The 20,991-nt window shown below is 34.4% G+C and overlaps 1 protein-coding gene across 3 annotated transcripts; it reads left to right on the top strand.

Moving 5' to 3' along the window:
* The first annotated feature begins 1,668 nt into the window (after positions 1-1,668).
* BUB3 (BUB3 mitotic checkpoint protein) lies at positions 1,669-17,177 on the top strand. 3 transcript variants are annotated; one of them, XM_026669144.2, is made up of 8 exons: positions 1,669-1,904; positions 4,658-4,852; positions 6,554-6,623; positions 8,146-8,297; positions 10,109-10,267; positions 11,121-11,298; positions 11,886-12,102; positions 16,907-17,177. In XM_026669144.2, the coding sequence occupies exons 2-8, from the start codon at positions 4,658-4,660 to the stop codon at positions 16,914-16,916; spliced, it is 981 nt and encodes a 326-aa protein (XP_026524929.1). In that variant the 5' UTR covers positions 1,669-1,904; the 3' UTR covers positions 16,917-17,177. The 3 variants fall into 3 exon arrangements, with proteins under 3 accessions (XP_026524929.1, XP_087820484.1, XP_087820485.1); XM_087964358.1 differs by having other exon boundaries at positions 1,884-2,297; XM_087964359.1 differs by lacking the exon at positions 16,907-17,177 and having other exon boundaries at positions 1,884-2,297; positions 11,886-12,106.
* The last annotated feature ends 3,814 nt before the right edge of the window (positions 17,178-20,991 follow it).

Raw genomic sequence — 20,991 nt, 5'->3', positions numbered from 1 at the left:
TGTTTCAAGTAAGGCAAGATGCTCATCTCTTGTTGCAAAAGCACATCGCGGATGAATCCCTCGCACTTTAAAACCCGGGAGCTGATTGTGCTGGCTAGACCGGCAGTGATAAAGAATTAAACACTTTGGATCTAAAGCTTTTAGGAAAATGACCAAAAGCTACAGAAAGTAGAAAAAACCATGACCGCTCGCTCTGAATCAGTGACAAAGCCAGACTTTGGGGAGGAAGAACTATATAAATTTCTTTGCAGATGATGGATTCCCCCCCTCCCCCATTAAAGCGCCTTTATAATTAATCTAACTGTAAATGTGAGGTGTCCTGATTCATCCACAATCACTAAGGCTCACTGAGCTGCCTTCTTTCCATGTGGAAACCTTTTTCCAAGTTTTTAAATCAATTGGGGGGGGGAGGGGGGAGACAATCTGAAGAAACACCTTTCCTGACATAGGTCATGAAACTCTATTAATCAGTTAATTCTATTTAATTAGGGAACCATAGGTTTTCGCAAAAGCCTCAAAACACGACAGGAATTTTTAAAAGCTACATTTTTATTACCAACGATAATACACTTTTGTTAATAGTTTCACGGGGAGAAAAATGTGAAAATTCGGAGAAACAAACGTAGCCCATATACGATTTATTAAGAATCTACACATTAATAGCAGAGATTAAAAAGTCTTCTTTGGAAAGCAAATTGACAAGTGTATTAATAGCCACTGAGATGTTTATTTTATAGCCAGGACATAATGAAAGGAAAAGTAGGATTTGCTTTGAAAAGGTATAATAGGAAAAATGAATTCCTCGCGGGGAAAAAAAAAATCTGTGCCACTCTATTATTTTCTTCTGCTCTGGATATACTTTTGGCTGTGCTTGGAAATGCTGGGCTTCTCAAGGCGAAAGGTGGCTTGAATGGGTGTTTTGCAGGAAGACACCGAAGAATAGAACTGGTTCTATTTGCCTACGAATTTTTAAATGATCGGATGGCAAACGGGTGAAAGTCTACTCGTTCTTTTGAACCGAATTCTGACTAAAATCAGGGGACCCTCTGATCACAAGTGGGAGGGGAGGGGCGGTTTAGTCAGACAGAAATAGCTGCTTTATGTGAATTCTTTGCTCCCCAATGGGAGCATCATGATAAAGTGTCTTTTTATCTTGGTTAGAGAAGAATAAATGTTGTAGTGGTGCTTCCCTTCCGTTTTTCAGGACTCTGCTTCTCTGAATTAAGGAGCTTTGGAATCATGCTCCCCCTTTCATGCACCTGCCAGATAGGGTAGGTAGATTGGTTTGACCTGGGCGACCGGATTTTTTTCGGACTGAAGAAAAAAAAAATCGCAGCCAACAGATACACAATCTCTCTTTATTGCCGCCTAGCGATCATTCGGATTTTTGCACTCGAGAGGTGTTAGTCACAACTTCATCTTTAGGCTTGAATGCCGTTTAAAAGTCCAAAGATCGCCCCGACGAAGGGGAAAAACACCCGCAAACTTAAATCGGTGGTGGTTCCTTAAAAGTTCTCTCTCAGTTGCTTTTTGTCCCGATGCTGACAGCGCCGGTTGAGACGAAGATCTTAGAATCGAGACAGCTGACGTAGAAGGGAAACGCCCACTTTCCTCCTCCCCCCCCCCGCTCGAAAGCAAAAGCGGCCGACGAGAAGCTTTGGAGCGCACTGCATGCCGGACCTTGTAGTCTTAGCTTCACAGAGCGTGCGGGTCTGCCCGTGCGTGCCGCGGACTTATTCAAACCAGCCAATCCCAAGCCAGGAGCTCGTTTGTCGGCGCTGAGGCTGCTGGGAGGGAGGATCGGCCCGGTGGATTTGCGCGCGCGCGCCTCACCCTACGTCTGGTTTGGAGTGGAAGAGCGGTTGGCGCGGGAGGCGTCGCTCGGAGTAACGCTGGAGGACAAAGTAAGTGTGTGTGGGGAACCCTCGTGGTGCGGGAGTGGGAGGGAAGTCTTCCCTATGAAGTCTTCAAATCGAGAGAGGGCTCTATGGGAAACGAAGTAGGCCTTTTGATCCATCCCCACGTTACTGGAGCTGAGGGCCCCGGTTTCCTTTTCCGCTTTTCTTTCCCTCCCCTCCCTCCCTCCTTTCTTTTCTCTCCCTCGCATCATGATTTCCTTCCTTTCTTTCTTTTTCCTGCCTTCAAGGCTGCGGGCAGTCTTTGGCCGCTTAAGTAAGCATGGAAAGTATCCAACGGGCTGATTTTCTTCTATGGGGAAGGTAGGAAGGCCACCCAGGCAGATCACCAGCATCCTGCGGTGGATCATGGGCACTCTGATAAACGAGAAAGGTATACAGGTAGGCCTCAACTTCTAACAGTCCATTTAGTGACAGTTCAAAGTTACAGCGGCACTGAAAAAAGTGAGGTATGACCATTTTTCACACCTACGACTATTGCAGCATTCCCGTGGCCATGTGATTTACATTCAGATGTTTGACAGCTGGTTCACGTTAATGATGGTTCCGGTATCTTGTGCTCATGTCGTCAGCTTTTGTGATCTTCTGACAAGCAATGTCAATGGGGAAGCCAGATTTGCTTAACAACCATGTTGCTAACTTAACAACTGCAATGATTCACTTAACAGCAGTGGCAAGAAAAGTCTTAAAATGGGGCAAAACAAATTTCTCACTTAGCAACAAATTTTGGACTCAGTTGTGGTAAGTCAAGGACTATCAGAACAGCTAAAGCAGCTGTTCTGATCAGTCACTGTAATAAAAGTGTGCTATGACACATTTTTGTCATCTGAAGCCCTTTAGAAATTTTAGGACCACCACTTCCAGAATCTTCATATTAGGAAAAAGTTGATCCGCAGTGATAAAAGACAGGATGAGCTTTAGAAGAAAAAGCACTGAATTTGAAGTCGAGGAGCTGAAGGGCTACTAGAGCTGGTTGTAAACATCTGGACAATTACAAGATGGCAGCCAGGCATTAAGACTTTGCTGTCATTTACAATAGGTAGGATCTAGGTTTGTATAGGCCAGATTTGGTAATACCACTACTAAAAGTATCAAAGACAAGACCTCTTGCTATGCGTGTGCATTTTTTAAAAAATAAAGTCCAATTCTGTTTATCTGTACTTTGTTACTTGGTTTTCTGTTTTTTCCCCCTTTTAATTCTTTTTATGAGAATTAGTCACTTTGGTCTAGTGGTTGACTAGACTAGAAAGTGGGAGACTGAGCTCTAGTTCTGCCTTAGTTATGAAAGCCAGCTGTGTGACCTTGGGCCAGTCTCACACACACACAGTCCAACTTATAGGTGGTTGTGGGGACAAAAGAAGGCCAAGGGTGTATTGGATATGTTTGCAGCCTTGAGTTATTTTTTTTAATATAATAAAGGCGAGATATAAATAAATGATTGCAGTGAATTCATTTGGGCTTATTGTCAGATAAGCATGTACTGGATTGCCCACTTGAAAAGCAAATTGGACAAGATTTCTAAAGTAATGAGTGTTGAGTTTGATCAGGAAGGAATCTGGTGATTTGAACAGTAATTCAGGTCAACTGTATTTCCATCTCTGACTGACAGTATTAACAATGGACTGCTTTATGGTTAGACAATAAAGTATAGTAACAAAATATATAGACTTTTAGAAAATACTAAATATATAAAGATGTATTCTTTTCTTATTATATCTGCAAAATGTTTTTAGGATAGATTTGGGATGATAATATGAATTGTCACAAAACAATTTAAGTAAAATATGATTATTTTCCAAAGCATGAATGAATAAAAGTATAGTCAAATGATTGATTAATAATGATACCAATATATTTAATATTGGATTGAAAATATGAGATCATATACAATGTAATTGTAATTGAAGACTATGAAATGGAAGCACAAAACAATTTGTAAACCAACTGGCACACTGTATGTACATATATGGAAGATGGCCTGATGTTTTTATGTTTTTATGTTTGTTTTAAAAACCAATAAAAATTAAAAAACAACAATGGACTGCTTTGCAGGTTTGTTGTAAGCTGCAGAATAATATTTCAGATACTATTATTACTAGAGACAATGCCTCTCATAAATTTTATATGTAGGATAATGCTGGACTGTTTTTATTAAAGTAAAAGTAATTTCAATAATAACGTTTGTTTGCCTTTTTAGTAATTGATATAGTCTTGGTATTTAAGATAAATAAAAATGATTAACGCATTTGAAAACTTATCTATAGCTAGAATGATTTTTGTTTTATTTTTGTTTAAATCAATTATAACACTTTTTACAACATAAAAATGCCATACCTATACCAATGGAAGATAATATATGTAGCTCAGCATTGAACGGTATGGAGTCCGTGGTACTTTCTGAATTTGGCTGTTTGCTTGCAGATGTTTTATTCAACTAGGTAACTTCATCAGTACCACTAACATGCATATCAGCAAACAACTAACCTCAGGGAGCACCCATGATTCCACTGCCACAAATATGCGAAATTACATTCATAAAAATTAACATGAAATGTAAATATAGCAATATTACAAAATTCTTCAATTTATTTCATACTGAGCAGGGGCATGTTGTAATTGTACAGTTAAGAATTTTATAATGAAATGACTAAATAATAGTAATTGCACTTCCAAACATTTTTACCTAGAAATTTTAAGCAATAATTTAAAAATACGCATCTAACTTTGCACAATCTTATCAGATGACTGGATCAAATGAATTTAAGCTGAACCAGCCTCCAGAAGATGGAATCTCATCAGTGAAATTCAATCCAAATACATCTCAGTTTTTGCTTGTTTCTTCTTGGGACACATCTGTTCGATTGTATGATGTTCCTGCTAACACCATGAGACTCAAGTATCAACATACTGGAGCAGTACTTGACTGTGCTTTTTATGTAAGTTTTTTTCTCCTCATGTTTTGAAATTTGAAAGTACCAAGAAAACACAAAGGAAATATTTAGTTCATCTAATAGGTGATCAGAACTTTGGGCTGGACAGTATTCTGAAATGTGTTAGTGTTTTGCACATATGTGGACTCTTCCTTTCTGGAAATAGTATATTATCGTCAAAAATCTTTGCATTTCTACATGGCCTACTCTTTATCCAAGCATTCTATTAATTGGAGAAAATATAAACCAAGTTTGTTATGTATTAGTATAATTCTGGTGGTTTTCTTTATATATGTATTGTGCCATATTCAAATTGGTTTAGATATTTTACAATAATAAAAGCAAATTTTTTTTGTAACTTGGGAAATTGGAAAAAAATGTAAGTTTTGGGCTGATTATAAATAACAAATAATAAACTCAAAGATGGCAACTACCCAAAGACAAGACATAAAGAACAAGGATGAGGAGTTGGAGTTGGAGAAGAACAAAATTCTTCATATTAGTTGCCACAATGTTCAGCTGTAATTTTTTTCTTGTTTCATTATTAAAGTCTAGGCAGCAGGAAGAGTGAGTGCCACAATTTAAAAGGGCTAAAAGCTGAAATCTATGTCTGTTCCTGATCTGTTTTTCAGCCTGGTGGAATTACTGTTAACTAGTTGATAGTTAAGCAAGTACACAATGCAAATTGTTTTTCAGAGGTCCTGGAATAATTTTTCCCCTTATTCTTTAATTGTGTAGCATGTTGGAACAGTTGTTGCCAGGTGATTGTTGAAGGATGATTAAGAGACGTCATTTTAATAGGGGTGATAGAATAGCCTTATTTCCAATCTTCTTTTTTACTTTGCATCTTGAAGTGACTCCCAGATAATTGGCTTGTTGTATTGAAGATTTTGAAATAAGGTACAATACAGTAAATCAAAATAAAATTGAATGACAGGTAACGAGTCAAAATTGGCCTGGGCACAATTTTTAATGGACATTTAAGTCAGAAATCACTTATGTTACTTTTCGTAACTAATAATTTGTTTTCTCTCATATAATTGTTGCATCTTAGGTTAAGCTTAAGTATTTTTTGAATATAATAACCTTGATACATACAAAGCAAAGTTAGCCCATGGGAGGAAAACCTCTGGATGTAGTTTGCTGACTTTATTAGAAGTAGCCCAAATTACATAAATAGTGGATAATTAATTTTTCCAGAACCTTTAATTGGGCAATCTGCTTTATCAGTAAGGGGAAGAAAAAAGCAAACAGTTCAAAACTTTGACAGAATCAAAGCGTGACATATGTAGAGCACTTAATCCTAAAATGATGACTCTTGACACAAAGACAGGTAGACCTTAATCCAATTAATATTGTTGACAAATGTATTGAATGAGAGCTTTCATTTTAATCTTTAGTTTTCAGTGTGTTTGGGCTACTGATTGAAAATAAACTCATCTCTAGTAAAGTAGTTACTGACACTGAGTTGAGCTATTCCTTCCTCATATACTACAAGAGTCCTGCATATCTTTTCTGATGTTTTCTGCTTATGTGTCCTATCGGCATTACCATAAAATAACACGGGAACCCAATTACAGCAACCTACTAATTTCACATGCATGCAACATTTATATACTTTACAGATTTATATATAACGGAGGAAAAAGTGGCTTTTATTGTGTTTATTCTGCAATTATAAAACATATGAATAACTTTGTTTTGAAGGACCCTACACATGCCTGGAGTGGAGGATTAGATAGGCAGCTGAAAATGCATGACTTGAACACCGATCAAGGTAAACTCGCATGATAGTGTCATAGAGTCTACAGTGAGAAAATAGAATAAGTTTGAATAGCTGAACGAAGAGGGCACCAATCCATTACTTATTATCTGAGAGTAAATTTCCATACAGTCCTTGGAACTTATTTCTGAGTCAACTTATGGGACATCAATATAATTCAACAAAACAGAAAAATAATCAGGCCAAATTTCATAAATTATTGCTTTAGAAGTTTTTGAAAGAAAATGTTTCATTTTTCTCTATAAAACTAGCTGCCATTTTTAATTTAAATACTATATTATTCATTTGTCTAACAAAACAGTGGGAAGTGACAAACAATATTATGTCACATACTGTAGACAGTGATTGTTTCACTTATTCTGTCTTTTCTACATTGTATTTGTGGCAATTTAATGTCATAGGCTTCCTTCTCATAATCTATTTGCTGAGATTGTGGAAAATAGGCATTCACTCATCTATAAATTACTGAAATACCATGTCCACGTGTACCCCATTATTTGACATATTGGTATTCCAAATTATACTAAATTGTTCCTGAAACTTCTTTCAGCTAAAACAAAGAGGAATCTTCAAAGACTTTTTTAAAAATAAACTTTGTATTTACTTGAATTTTTCTTTGAAAATTTTTCATGACAGATTTTCTCAGTTTTTTTAAAATTGGAAGCTAATGGTGCAATCTGAAGAAAGTAGCTTACTAAGTCTCTAGTACATGAGTATAGTATATAATTACAACACATGTAATTTGTTAAGAGTATATCTTCCAAGGCTCATCCTCATTATTTTAAAAACTGATAATTTATTTTTACCTGTGTTATTGGGAACTATAATCAGGCACTTAGATATTTGGAAGTAGAGTAGCTGAATGAAATGAGGTGTTATGACATAAATTAATAAAAACTTTCCATAGAATGTTTGCATAAATTGAAATTTTTGGAAAGCTCGGCTGCAACTTTGAAGGAAACAGTTATTTAAAGCAATAAAAGATTTTAAACTAAAAATTGTATTAAACATCACGGTAAAAGCTTCTAAACAGTTTAATACTATGTTGATAAAATGAATAGTAATGTAGGAAGAAGAACAAAGATTTGTTGGAATTGTTTTGTATCTTAAATAGTGGCAAAGGCGTGAACTAATGCGGTCGTGTCACATTCACCAATTATTAGATCTTCCTGATAAGCCGTTCAGGATTAGAATTTTCAGTTGTGTCCAGCAGTTAAATGCGTAACTCTCTTTTATTCATTTGAAAATCTCTGCATGTGCACCAACTTCCCTGCTAAGCTTCTTTGAACTAGTGAGTTGATACCTATTAGTCTACATTAAACACTTCAGGAGTGTATATCTGTTGCAAAGATTAAAGGATCAAGCATTCTTTAAAGGATGCCCCAGCATCTACATAGATTAATGAATGGCCTGTCAAACCTTGATACTTGTGTGTGAATGTTGCCTTAATCTTTTTTTATTACATTTCACTATCCCTGAATCTAGTAAAGCTAAATGCATTTGTTTTTCCAAACAGAAAATCTTGTTGGCAATCATGATGCTCCTATAAGATGTGTTGAATATTGTCCAGAAGTGAATGTAATGGTAACAGGAAGTTGGGATCAAACAGTCAAGTTATGGGATCCAAGAACACCTTGTAATGCAGGAACATTTTCTCAGCCTGAAAAGGTTAGTTCTTAAATTATTTAGAGTGCTGTACATCATTTCAACATGGATTAATTCTACTGATTACCATAGATATACATCAATAAACATATAATTGCATAGTGAGTTAAATAATGAGTGCAATAGAGATGTGCAAAACTTAATTTTCTGTGAATGGAACATTCACGAAACAATATATCTGGATGTTCCAAACAAGTATGATCTGGAGGAAAAATAAAATGTTCAGTATTCTCAAGAATGTTCATCTGGAAAAGTTAGGTTTGCATGCAACAGATTAGGTCATTGTTTTGAGATTACACATTGTGAAATTTCCTTTTCCTGTTCAGGAGAAAATGGGAGAAAACCGGAGATTTACCCTTGGCTAGAATGCTTGTTTGTTTGCAGGTTTGTTTTGTCTTGTTAGTCAGAATTGATCCCTAAATGGGGGGAAAAAATCAATGCAGTTCTTTAGGTAGCACTTTGAGAAGTTGCTTGCCATTGTCTTCTTCCTAAGTGAGAGAGAGAGACACTGGTCTAAGATCACCCAGCTGGCTTTCACAGTTTCCTTGCTCCTAGTCCAATATCTTGAATAAGTAGACCAAAGTGGATCTCTTAAGGTATATTGATTAGCTCTAAAATGCCAGACATAAAAGAAAATCATGGCTTAAGCTATTTGATTTGCACATTAAATTTCCATTTCTGAGTTCTATTCTACATTGTATTGTTTCTATTCTTAAAGAAATTAGTTTGCGTAAACCAGTAATATAATTAGTTACCCAAGGTACAATACTTAGCATAAAAGTATTCCTTAGATACAGTATGAACTGTGACACTTTCCCCCCAATCCCTTAGTTAAATCCTTATCAGACTTTTGCCTATTTGGGGTCCATCTCTAGAATTCCTTAGGGGTTGGTTCTCTCACTCTTGTTTCACTTCCACATGAACCAGTGAGAAAGATCACCTGTCAATTCTGGGTATCCTGTCATCAATATCAAGATATTAAATGTGTGGTGGAATTTGAAATTGTATGAAAGTATTTATATGTGGCTATCTTTGCAGTAATGAAATATCATTACCAAAGCTTGTTGCATAGTAATATAGTTTATTTTTTTTGGCTTTACTATTAATTGGATCAAGTCTTAATTTGTTGTCTTTGGGAACTGCTATATGCATGTTATTGTATAAGATTAGGATTAGATGTTTCATTTAAATAGATAAAATTAATTTGAACATTTCTATAATAGGATAAATTCCTTAGAATATCCTTGGCCAAATTTGTCTTTTTTAATTTATATATTTTTTAGAATGAGACTTATGATGACAGGTAATCCTCAATTTACAACAATTCATTTGGTGACTGTTTGAAGTTACAATGGCACTGAAGAAAGTGACTTATAACCATTTTTCACCTGTCCGTTGCAGCATCCCCATGGTAGTGTGATAAAAATTCAGACTAGTTCATCTTTATGACAATTGCAGGGTCATGTGAGCACCTTTTGTGACTTTCTGATAAGCAAAGTCAATGGGGAAGCCAAATTCCCTTAACAACCATGTTATTAACAAATACAACAATTCTCTTAACAACTGTGGCAAGAAAGGTCATAAAATGGGGCAAAATTTACTCAACAAATGTCTCACTTAACAACATAAATTTTGGGCTCCATTGTGATCATAAGCCGAGGACTAGTATTTTCCTCTTTGGGCCTATATTTGGAAAGCACATATGTAATATCTTTGAAATGCTGGCAAAGATTTGATTCTTGGTATACCAAACTTTAGCAGCCCGGATATTAAAAGTAGGTATACTAATGCAATATTTTGCCTCTTTTTTCAAGGTGTATACATTGTCTGTATCTGGTGACAGATTGATAGTGGGAACAGCTGGTCGAAGAGTTCTGGTGTGGGACTTACGGAACATGGGCTATGTTCAGCAGAGAAGAGAATCAAGTCTTAAATATCAAACCCGTTGCATTAGAGCATTTCCCAACAAACAGGTATTTAACTTGTATAGCAATGTTTCAGATTTAAGCTTGTGGAATGAAACATGCTGTTGTTACTTTAGCTGTCTCCTGGCTTTTTGAAACTTTTAAAATTTGCTATTTTTCTTTATGTTTGTATGTGTCTAGGCATGCCCAGAGTCATTTTGAAGTTAGTATAGAAATTTGATTAATCAATTCCAGTGTATGGGAATTCAGTTCAATTAATGTACAGCAAATATTGCAGTATCAACAGTATCATGCTTAATATGGCTTGATTTTTCTAAAAGTTAGGCTTTCAGAAAATACCTAAAACTACTTGCTTAGGAGCCCTTTCTAGATTGGCTTTTTTCCTGGAACTGTCAACACGATGAAGAAAATTAATTTTGAAACAAGAGAGTCTTTGTTTTGATTACTGTATTATTATTTTTGATGGTTATTCTATGCAGCATCTAATCATTATTTTCTGTTCTGTTATTTTCTTGTGGTAGAAGAAAAAAGAAGGAAACAAATTGTGCTCTTGATTAAAAAATAGTAAATCCTAGAAGTAGATTTCTTTTTTAATACAGTGAAGGAATTAATTTCATTTATTACTTGTGGGCAAACATGTTCCCAATGAAGTCTTTGAGATGGCTTTTCATTTCTGAAAAGGTTTTGGGATATATTTCTGTTTCCAAGATTTCTGAATTAATGTTTCTCAGTAGACATGAAGTAGGAAATTATTTCCAATTACCTTTGGAATCTTTTATTCCACAGTACACAATTCATTTTGAAGTGCACAAATGTAGAATGTGATAAAAGTATTTACACAAAAGAAAATTTTATGTAGTTGTTTGTGACAATAACTAAAGGATCTTTGTGTGTTCAATAGGGTTATGTGTTAAGCTCCATAGAAGGTCGGGTTGCAGTTGAATATTTGGATCCAAGTTTGGAGGTACAGAAGAAAAAATACGCTTTCAAATGCCACAGACTGAAGGAGAATAACATTGAGCAGATTTACCCCGTCAATGCCATCTCTTTTCATAATGTCCATAACACATTTGCTACAGGTAATTGTTTTCTTATTGTATCACTGGTACTAGATATTCAGACCTAATTTGTATGGGTAGTGATCCTGGTTTCATATGCAATATTTCATCCATTTTATTATTTATTTGATAGCTAAGTAGCATACATAGGTTTCTATCTATTTTTCTTCCAAAACTGTTCTACTCAGCAACTTGACTTGTCCAGAGTTGTGTAATGAGGAGTGGCTTGGAACTTTCTCCAGCAAGCCCTGAACCATTTTATGATCTTTGTATTTATGATCTATAATGTTATAAAGCCTTGGACTAGTATTTAGCCCTGAACCTCTTTTAATTGGCCATAACTGCAGTTCCTGAACATTTCAGGTTGTTAAATTGAGGGGGGAAATGTACAGAGTGTAATGCCTTTTGAACTTTGATTGATTTGCACTGATTTCAGATTGTTGGGCTTGTTTCTTTTCTGGATTTTTGTTCTCTTTTTATAAACAAAATTAACAAAACTTTTTGCACTAACCTTACAAGTTTTCAATAAGGTTACAGAAGAATGTAAAATTAGTTCCTAATAGTTATATTAATTAGTTCCTAATTCCTTCTTACATGTCTATTTGTAGGTGGCTCTGATGGCTTTGTCAATATTTGGGATCCGTTCAACAAAAAAAGACTCTGCCAATTTCATCGTTACCCTACCAGTATAGCTTCACTAGCTTTCAGTAATGATGGGACTACTCTTGCAATAGCATCCTCATATATGTATGAAATGGATGACATTGAACATCCTGAAGATGGTATCTACATTCGCCAAGTGACTGATGCAGAGACAAAACCCAAGTAAGTATGCTCCATCTATACTTGAAATGTTCTTAGTGCTTATTCCAGGATCTATTAATTTTCCTTAATTCATGAACAGCATTGTTGATTACTGTGGAAAATACATTTTCACCATAAGACTGGAGTTAATTTTTTCTTCTCTCCAAACTATAGATATCTGTAAGCGATTAGATGACTAAGGGATAAAATTGTCTATTTGCTTTAGGGAAGGAGGTCAAAATTTCATTCTTTTTTTTTTTTTTTGTAATTTTTTTTTGAGTTTTCACAAAGAGAAAAGAAAATACAAATAAAACAGCTTTTTTGAAAGTAGCGTAATCCCGGGTTACATTTCTTCGTACAGACACAAATTCAGGTTCATGCTCATTTTTATATTCTATTCCATATCTTATTACTATTTTAAATTTTCTGCATAGCTTCTCCCCTCTTTTAATTTTCTCAATTTTATTTTAATTATCTCATCTCAATTCAAATCATTGTATTTATATTTTTTGTCTGTCCTATTTCAATTATCTATTATCTTTTCTCATTAAACAAAATTTCTCCTGTAGTTACTGATTGGAGTATGACGCCTTTATATCTTTCCCCTAAAGTTGTAACATTCAATATAATACATAACTTCCATTCGGATTCTGCTTGGTACATTCTTAAAATACACACTATATTCTTAAAAAAAGAAAAAATATAAATGTATATAATTAAAACAACATTCCATTCCAATTCAATTCTATCATTAATATTAATATTCATTAAAGTCTTAACATCTTTAACATTACTTTTCAATTAAATATCATACTTCTATGGGAACAATTATAAGCTTTTCATAGTTAATTCCCCCCCTCTTCACTTTATAAAACATTAACTAATTAAAATGTTCCCGTTCCTTCCTAATTCAATTTTCTCATTTATTTTATTTCACTTATTTTATTCACAAACATTTCACTAAATTACACTAACTATTTTATCCTTCATTTTAATCATACGTTGTTTCCAATTTTCTAAAGTTATTTCTATTACTAATATAACAATACAATCTTATGTACCTTTACAGAATCCCTTTTTCAGTTAGATTTTCACCCATTATCTCTAAATAGGTCCTGTTTCTCTATATCTTGCTCTGGTCCTTTGTAACTTCTTTTCCTTTCCTTCTTCCCTCTCTTCTTCTCTCTCCCCTTTTTACCCCCTTGTCTCTACCTCTATTTCTCTCTTCTGTATTCCCCTTTTCTGTTGCTTTCTAGTATTACACTTATTTTTCGAATTATTTTTCTTTTCTTTGGTTGTTTTTTTAAGTCTTAAATTCTCCATTCTCTTTCCCCCCTTTCCTTTTTCTTCCCCACATAGAATTACTTGTTCATTAAAGACGGCTTCTTCTTTGTCCCAGTCTTCTTGTTTTGCTGTCTTTTCTTGTTGTTTCTCATAGTTCCAAATCTCCATTTCTAAAAATTAAAAGACGAAGCCAAAAGAAACCTTCCCTTCTTGTGCATCTTCTTTGTACTTTTTAAGTTCCATTTTCAATTCACCCAGAAGTGGTGCCATTGTATAAATTTTTAAACAACCACCCAGTTGATTTTAGTCATTCAAATATAATAACCAAAAATCCAAAGATTACCAAATAATCCAAATACACGCAAGCTGTTTCTTTTTTGCTCTTTTTTTCACTTTCTCTTCCTGGGGTTACTATTTAGTTGCAAAGTTTCAGTTAAAATGTATCTTTTAGAAGTCTTGTTGAAGTTTTACTGTAGATTCTTTTTAATTCCAGGCAGTCTCCTCCCTCTTCCAGATCCTGCCCTTTTTCTTTTTCTCTCCCTTCCTGTTTATGAAAAAGAAAAATTTTAATGTCCAGAAATCTTTATTATCCCTTTGGCATTTTGTTTTATTTTCAGCTTAATTGCCTATTGATGTCAAAGCGGATTTTTCCGATTTCTTATTTAAGTCTCTTAGTTGTCAGTATAGGGAAGGAGAGAGAAGAAGAAAAAAAGCCAAACCTTTCCCTTTTCACTTTCCTTTGCTGCTTCCGACTCTTCTTTGGGAGTGATGTTATTTTTTGTAAGTTTAAATTCCAGGGTACCTTAGTTGTTGCTTTTACAATTTAACCCGGTTAGCCAAAACTTTCACTTCTTATCTTCCTCCTGCACATTCTTTTCCGGTCGAGTTCTCCTTTGTGGTGGCCATTTCTGACCACCGCTACAACCGCCTTCAGGAAAGGGAGTAATGGCCAGCTGAGGAGGAGAGATGCGGCTCTCCTCAACCCTGCTGGCAGTCTCCCCCCTCTTCACCACCTCTACGGGGTGGCTTAGCCCCGAAACCAACCGGCTCGGGGCGCTCCAGCGGCGAGCCCAGTCAGAAACCATGCACGATCGTGGATTTTTGTCTGTCGCCGAAGCCTTCAAACCGGAAGTCCCAAAATTTCATTCTGAATTAACTATTGTACAAAGTCATACTATTTCTGGCTTATTGCTTTAAAATGAAGCTGAAGAAGCAAAGATCACTACCTTAAGCAAAACTAATTATGTGGGATTTTCAAGCTATTGACTGTCATTTTTGCACATGTCTCAACTTTAATATGTTGGGCCTGAATTAGATACAGCAGTTGTGTAAATTACACATACACACATACAATGTTTAAATCCTTTGATATCCAAAATTATGCCACCGCTGGTAACACAGACAAAATGAGGATGTGCACAGACTTCACATATGTACTCTCAATTATATTGTGAGGGTTTTTTTCATCATTAATGCTGTTCAGTTATATTGTTTCTAGTGTATATTAAAATAAGAACATGCATTGCATATGCTTGTAAGGTTTGAAAATAGGATACTGATTGCCCACAAGTATCTGATTGCCATTGGCATATGGAACTTTTGGAAGGAAAGGTAGGGCAGGTATACAATTGGCCAAATGCCTATAGGAAAGGTAAATCTCTTAATATAAACCTGAACAGTTGAATACTATATTAGAAAAAAGAGATATGTACAGTTCTCAGTTTAGAGTTAGGCTACATTTTGAGCTTTTGTGATTGGGAAAGCTTTGAGTCATCTTCCTAAATTCTATCTGTTGAAGAGACTTTGTGAATCACATTGTATCTTTTGGCTTATTAAAACTGGTAATTGAATTAAAAGTATCTCACAGTACAAAATTTAACCTGATTACTGCATTTTGAGATAGAATTTACGGATGGCTATTACAGTGATATTTCCAAAGTCAGTTCAGTTAGAGTGATGCAAAGCACTCAAGCAAAAGAACTAGAATTATGAAGAATGTTTAGATTTCAAGGATTATTTATTTATTTGACTTATAAAATGAATTATATTTACCTCACCTTCCCTCTAAAATAAAAATAATCCCAAACCCCATTCCTGAAGGCAGTTTACAGTAAAGGATTAAAGTGATGATGTTTGCATAGGCTAATATAAAACTGCATGCTGTCCTGAAATTCAGTATTGTGTACATTTTTTTTCCACTGAGGTGTATGATCTGCCTCAAGTATGTAATAAGTAGCATTGCATTTCAAGTCATATTCTTCCAGAACTCTGTTGAAGCAGCAGCATATCACCTTACAATGGAGCCAGTTGAAGATAGCCCACAGTGCCAACAAATGTTCATTACATTTTAGTTAATATAAACAGATATTCAATCTGTGTAGAGAGAGACCCCAAAAGAAAGTTTTAATATTTTAGTTAAGGGTAACATTGAATAATATTTTTTGTGTGAAAATTTGTTACTGTGCTTGGATATATTTCTTTAAAAATACTGTCAGAAATGATAGAGACAGCCACAGCCTCCCAAAACAGCACTGAAGCAATAGCAATAGGACTTAGACTTAGTGTATTTTAAATGTCAATCACAATCATTCTACATTTTATATTTTATTCTTTTAGTCAGTTTATTTTTGTGTATGATCTGTTATGCTTTGCAAAGAGTACAAAAAAAATCAGCTTAATTTTTTTTCCACTTATCCTATTGCACTTTTTCTAATGGATGTGTTCCTGTAAATTATTTGCATTTCGAGAATTTAACATAGGAAACTCTTAGTGGAGTGAAGACAACCATATGACTTTACATTCAGCTGTTTCGATACTTGTGTTGTGCTTGCTAATTATAGGGATGCTTCATTCTGCTTTTCGAAGAGGTTAATTTGCAATTAAACAATATTTCCTCTTAGCTGTCCATTATTTTCTGAAACAGATGGTTCATCATTTCCTGGGCTGTTAAAAACAGCAAGGTTAAGGTTAGACTCTTGGGAGTTGGCTAGTTTTGAATCTTATTACAGGATGTAGAAGCAAAACTAATAAGAATAGCACTTAATATCATTTTGTGGCTGCAAACAATTATTTATTAGTAAACAATTGATCCCAGAAGGGCAAATTGTTTGAATCGGTAATGAGCTGAGACAAGGCAGAGCGTTCTGTATCTGTTTATTTGCAAAATAATTGTAACATAATTGCAATGCATTTAGACAGGCATCTATTTGGACTTGTTTCTCTCTATAAATGAATTTCTGAAGGTTTAATTTATTTTTCTACATGTTTATTCCTTTCTTCAGCCAGATGCGATAGAAATTTTATAGTGACCCAGTACAATAGACACATTCAATAATAAAAATGACAATATCTCATGACCTACTTTTTCTGTTACCATTTCTAAAATTCTTATAATGATTCTGTTTTGACATATTTTGAAATACGAGGAAACGCTAAATCTTATTGAGATTTTATAAAGGTCTGCTGCTTTAGAAAGTTAAAAATTCATTTTGAATATTATAGAAATACAAATGCATGTCTAAAATCTCTTTCTTTGTTGCAGGTCAACTTAATCTTGATCAGAAACTTTTACTTCTAGCAAAACAAACCAGTCCTGGGATTAAATGAAGATGTTTCAATGTTGTTGTCATAATGTTTCATTGGGTATATTGTAAATCTTTAAAAAAAAAAAATAGCCAAGAATTCTTACCGTATTTTTGTTCACCGTATTTTGAAATATTTCTGTAAGCTAGTTCATTCTTTTGAAATGTGACAGTTGAATTTTTGTATAGATTAAATGGTGGCCTAATTGTTTGAATAAATATTTTCAACACACTCTCTCTCTCCCCCTTTCTATCCCAAAAGGCATACTTTCAGGTGCAATGGCTATAAATGTTAAGTCCTGATTTAATAACGGCATCGTTTTTGGTGTACTGGGCTTGTATTGCAGCAACAACAATATGATGAAGAAGAAAACATTTTTCAAGCAGCAAAGCAACTTAAATTTGATTGATGTTAACTCTAATCCTTCCCTGTTTATTTTTTTATTGTAATTAAGTTCTGTGATCAGCAGGTTTAGGAAAGTATGTCCTGTAGGTTTAAGGTATTTACAGCCTAAATTGAAGTTTTATGGTTGCTTTTAATGATCAGTGTCTGCCTTGGAAAAAAGAATACTTGGTCTTTGAACAAGCACCCCAATTCTACAATAGATGTTTGTATCAGATAAAACTTGTTTCTACAAATGTGTTGTTTTTGCAGGATATTAATTTGAAATATAATAAATTCAGGATAGTGTATATATTTTGTAAATTTTCTTAATTCTTGAAACAGTTTTCATTTACAACTAGAGTTAAATACTGATGGCAATAAAATATGCAATTAAAAAGTAAGATTGTTAAGAATATCAACCCATAGAGTCTATGTGAAAATTTTGACAAATAATTATTTGTAGATCCCAAGCTCTGCAATCTTTGAAACTTTTTCTGAAATTTTATTGTTTGGGAGGAAGCTTCGGATATTTTCTTTATTGCTTAAACTATTAATCTTATTTTAGGATATATTTTGCAGTTTTTATTTCCCCCTTCAAAATAATTTAAGATTACATTAGTGGTTTTTAGAGAGGTGTTTTGGTTTGTTCGCTCTTGTTCTAAAATTTGTAATAGTTTACATAATTATAGAATAACTTTGGTATCTTATGTTTATTATTAATCACCATCAGGTCATCCAATTATCTTTCTGTAATTGTCCCAATACCCTAATGGTTAATTTCTGCCTTGGCTGTGTGATTCAGAAAATATATTTCAAGAATAAGTAGCTATCAACTATTCTGTTTCCATTAAAAAAGTTATCAATGAATCATACTTCAGCCTTTATTCCGTTAAGTCACATTTAGCTTTGCTCCAGCTGTAGTCTGTCTAGATGGTCTTCAGATTAATGAAGTAGAAATGTATGGCTTCTGTACTTTCTGAACAATGAAATCTTAGTAGCAAGGGTTATTTTTGAAATAGAAAGCCTTTCCATTTTATTCCCTTATGAGTCATGAAAATTAATGCATTCCATTTCTTCAGCCATTTGCTATTGCCACAATTCGCAGCCTTTGAAAATGATTGTGAAACTGTCAACCGATCAATGTACTCTAATACTAAACTCTAGCATTAGTACTACTAGATATTGTAGGAAGCTTACACATGGCCTGCTGCAATCTTTTATACCTTCACTGGAGGCATAAATAAGGCCAAAATAAGAGTTAAGTGAGGCAAAAAAATGAAGTTCAAACAGAAAAACTGATGTAAATATATTGGAGGATTTAAAGGTGCTAAGTCAATAAAATGCAAATTCAAATAGCAGGGAAATTGGAAATAGGAGAATGTGGGTTAGACATTGATCTATATATCAGATGCCAATACACAGAAATGGTCAGGTTCCAAACCAAGCAAGTGTGTTTTCAGTATTTAGGAGTTATTTCTGACTTAGCACCCATATACTCATTTATTACAGGTTCAATAGTGGAAGTGTTATGCAAATGGGAATTTATAGCAAAGAATTCTGGTAGGACAGTGATAAAACCGTTAGAAGCAGTATAAAGTTGTATACGCATATATGTATATGGGAAGCATTCCTTCTATGTAGGAGCAATTCATCTTCTCTCCAAAATGTCACCAACGTTGAGTAATACATAGTAAACTTGTGTTTTGCTGTATGAGGTAAAGCAGAATGATTCCTGAGCAGTGTAACTGAGCTCTGAAAAGATTAAAGGGCTTTCCAGAACCTAGAATCATACTGCTCATTCTAATAATTCCTTCCATCATCCCAGGCTGCACACCTTATTAAAACGTGACAAGATGTCTCTCAAAAGACTATAACATGGTCTTTATAGGCGAGGACATCTGTATCCCAAATGCTGTGCTGCCACATTTCAACGAATAAAATAATTCTGATGAAATTAGGGTAATTTTTAATATGTGTAAAATTTATAACTGAAACCCACTGAATATAGTCTAAAGAAGGAAGCTTAGGTTAACAATATAAACAGGTTCTTTTTTTCTTTTAATGTTATGAATTTACATTTTTGTACTTAGTTTGGCTCAGATACATTAATGGTCAAATTCTGTAGATCCTGGAAGCATATTTTAAAATAAATACTTGAATCTGTTTATTGCAAAGCTGTGCTGAAAATGCAATGTGTTTTCAAAGACTTAGATTTTATGGACAAGAAATCATGGGAACTAATGCAGATGCATTTATTTATCTAATTTATATAGCTGCCCGTCTCACAGGCAAGTGACTCTTGACTTATCTCATACCTTTTACTTTTATTTCAATTGCTCAAAAAGTGTTTTCTCTCCTATCCTTTTGGTTCACAAAACTCTAAATGATTTATAAATGAAGTTTGAATTTGGTGACTGCCCTTGCTTACATCAACGATCAACATTTCAGATTCTTGCCACTCACCAATCACTTAGAACAGGGGTATCAAACTGACAGCCCGCGGACCGGATGTGTCACATGCAGGTCATGCTCACCCCAGCTCCATGAATGGGAAAAATGTCATGAAACATCACATGACAATAACGTGATGCTGCAAGTTTGACACATGATTTAGAATCTGATACTCTCTCAGATCTTTTACAAGAACAGTGATATCTCACAAGATTATAGCGTTTCTTTAATATTTTCTCTACATTTCAATTAATACATTTCTTATTTAATTTGGGTGCTAGGATCACATATAGGAACATTCTGAAGTTGATGTACACATGATATTCATGACCATCACCATTTCACATCAAGTCTCTCATCTGCCAATAAATGAATATGCAAATTTCATTTAACTTCTTTGGTACAACCATAGCATTCACCATTGTGGTTAGACTACTATTTTTGTGCTGTGCATACCATAGTTATAATTTTGTATTTCTGTGCCATCTATTGTGCATAACAAAACCAAGAAGTGTTTATTTTATGATTGGATTTTATTCTTGGGTATTTTGCATGGATAAAAATCTTTCCTCCCTCTCAGTACTTTGCCTTTATGTTACAAATTTATGTTGTTTGATCTGCCCACTGCCTTTACTACAACAATCACTTCGCTTACTAACTTCATTCTCTTTCCTTTGCTTCCTTAGTGGTGGGGTAACATTTCCTCTGAGATACTTCAGCTGATGTTCACAAATGGTACATACGGTTTAATTATTTAATTGGTATTCACTTTATGAGCTTTTATAAAGCACATCATTTATACTTAAGATGCTGCAGTATAACCAAATCTTAGGGAAGTGGGAAGACCTAATATTTAAACAATTTTTAAGGCCCAGGGTTATTTGAGAGCGCCATCTAGAGTTTCCTTTTTAAAAAAAGAGATATCAACTGAAAAAGTAAAATAGTCTAGCTAAAATTCTCAAATTCTAACCCCACCCTCCATAAATAATTATGAAAGAATGTTTGTTTTCAGAACAAATACTATAAGATCTCAAACAGCAGTTCTATACATAATGTAAATATGTTGTTTTTAGCTTGGAAATTGATACATAACCCAATCTTAAAAAGAAATGTGTGCTATTGGTAATTTTATGTTATGTATCATGAAAATTAAATGTGCATCTAACATGCATACATTAGCAGTTCCACAGAATGCATACATTGTTGCAA

Source organism: Notechis scutatus, chromosome 4 (genome assembly GCF_049901735.1).
Source record: "Notechis scutatus isolate UNSWTSFEM ecotype Mainland chromosome 4, rNotScu1.2, whole genome shotgun sequence".
NCBI lineage: Eukaryota > Metazoa > Chordata > Lepidosauria > Squamata > Elapidae > Notechis > Notechis scutatus.
The sequence above is the reverse complement of the archived record's forward strand: the minus strand, read 5'-3'. Positions and strand labels throughout refer to the sequence as shown.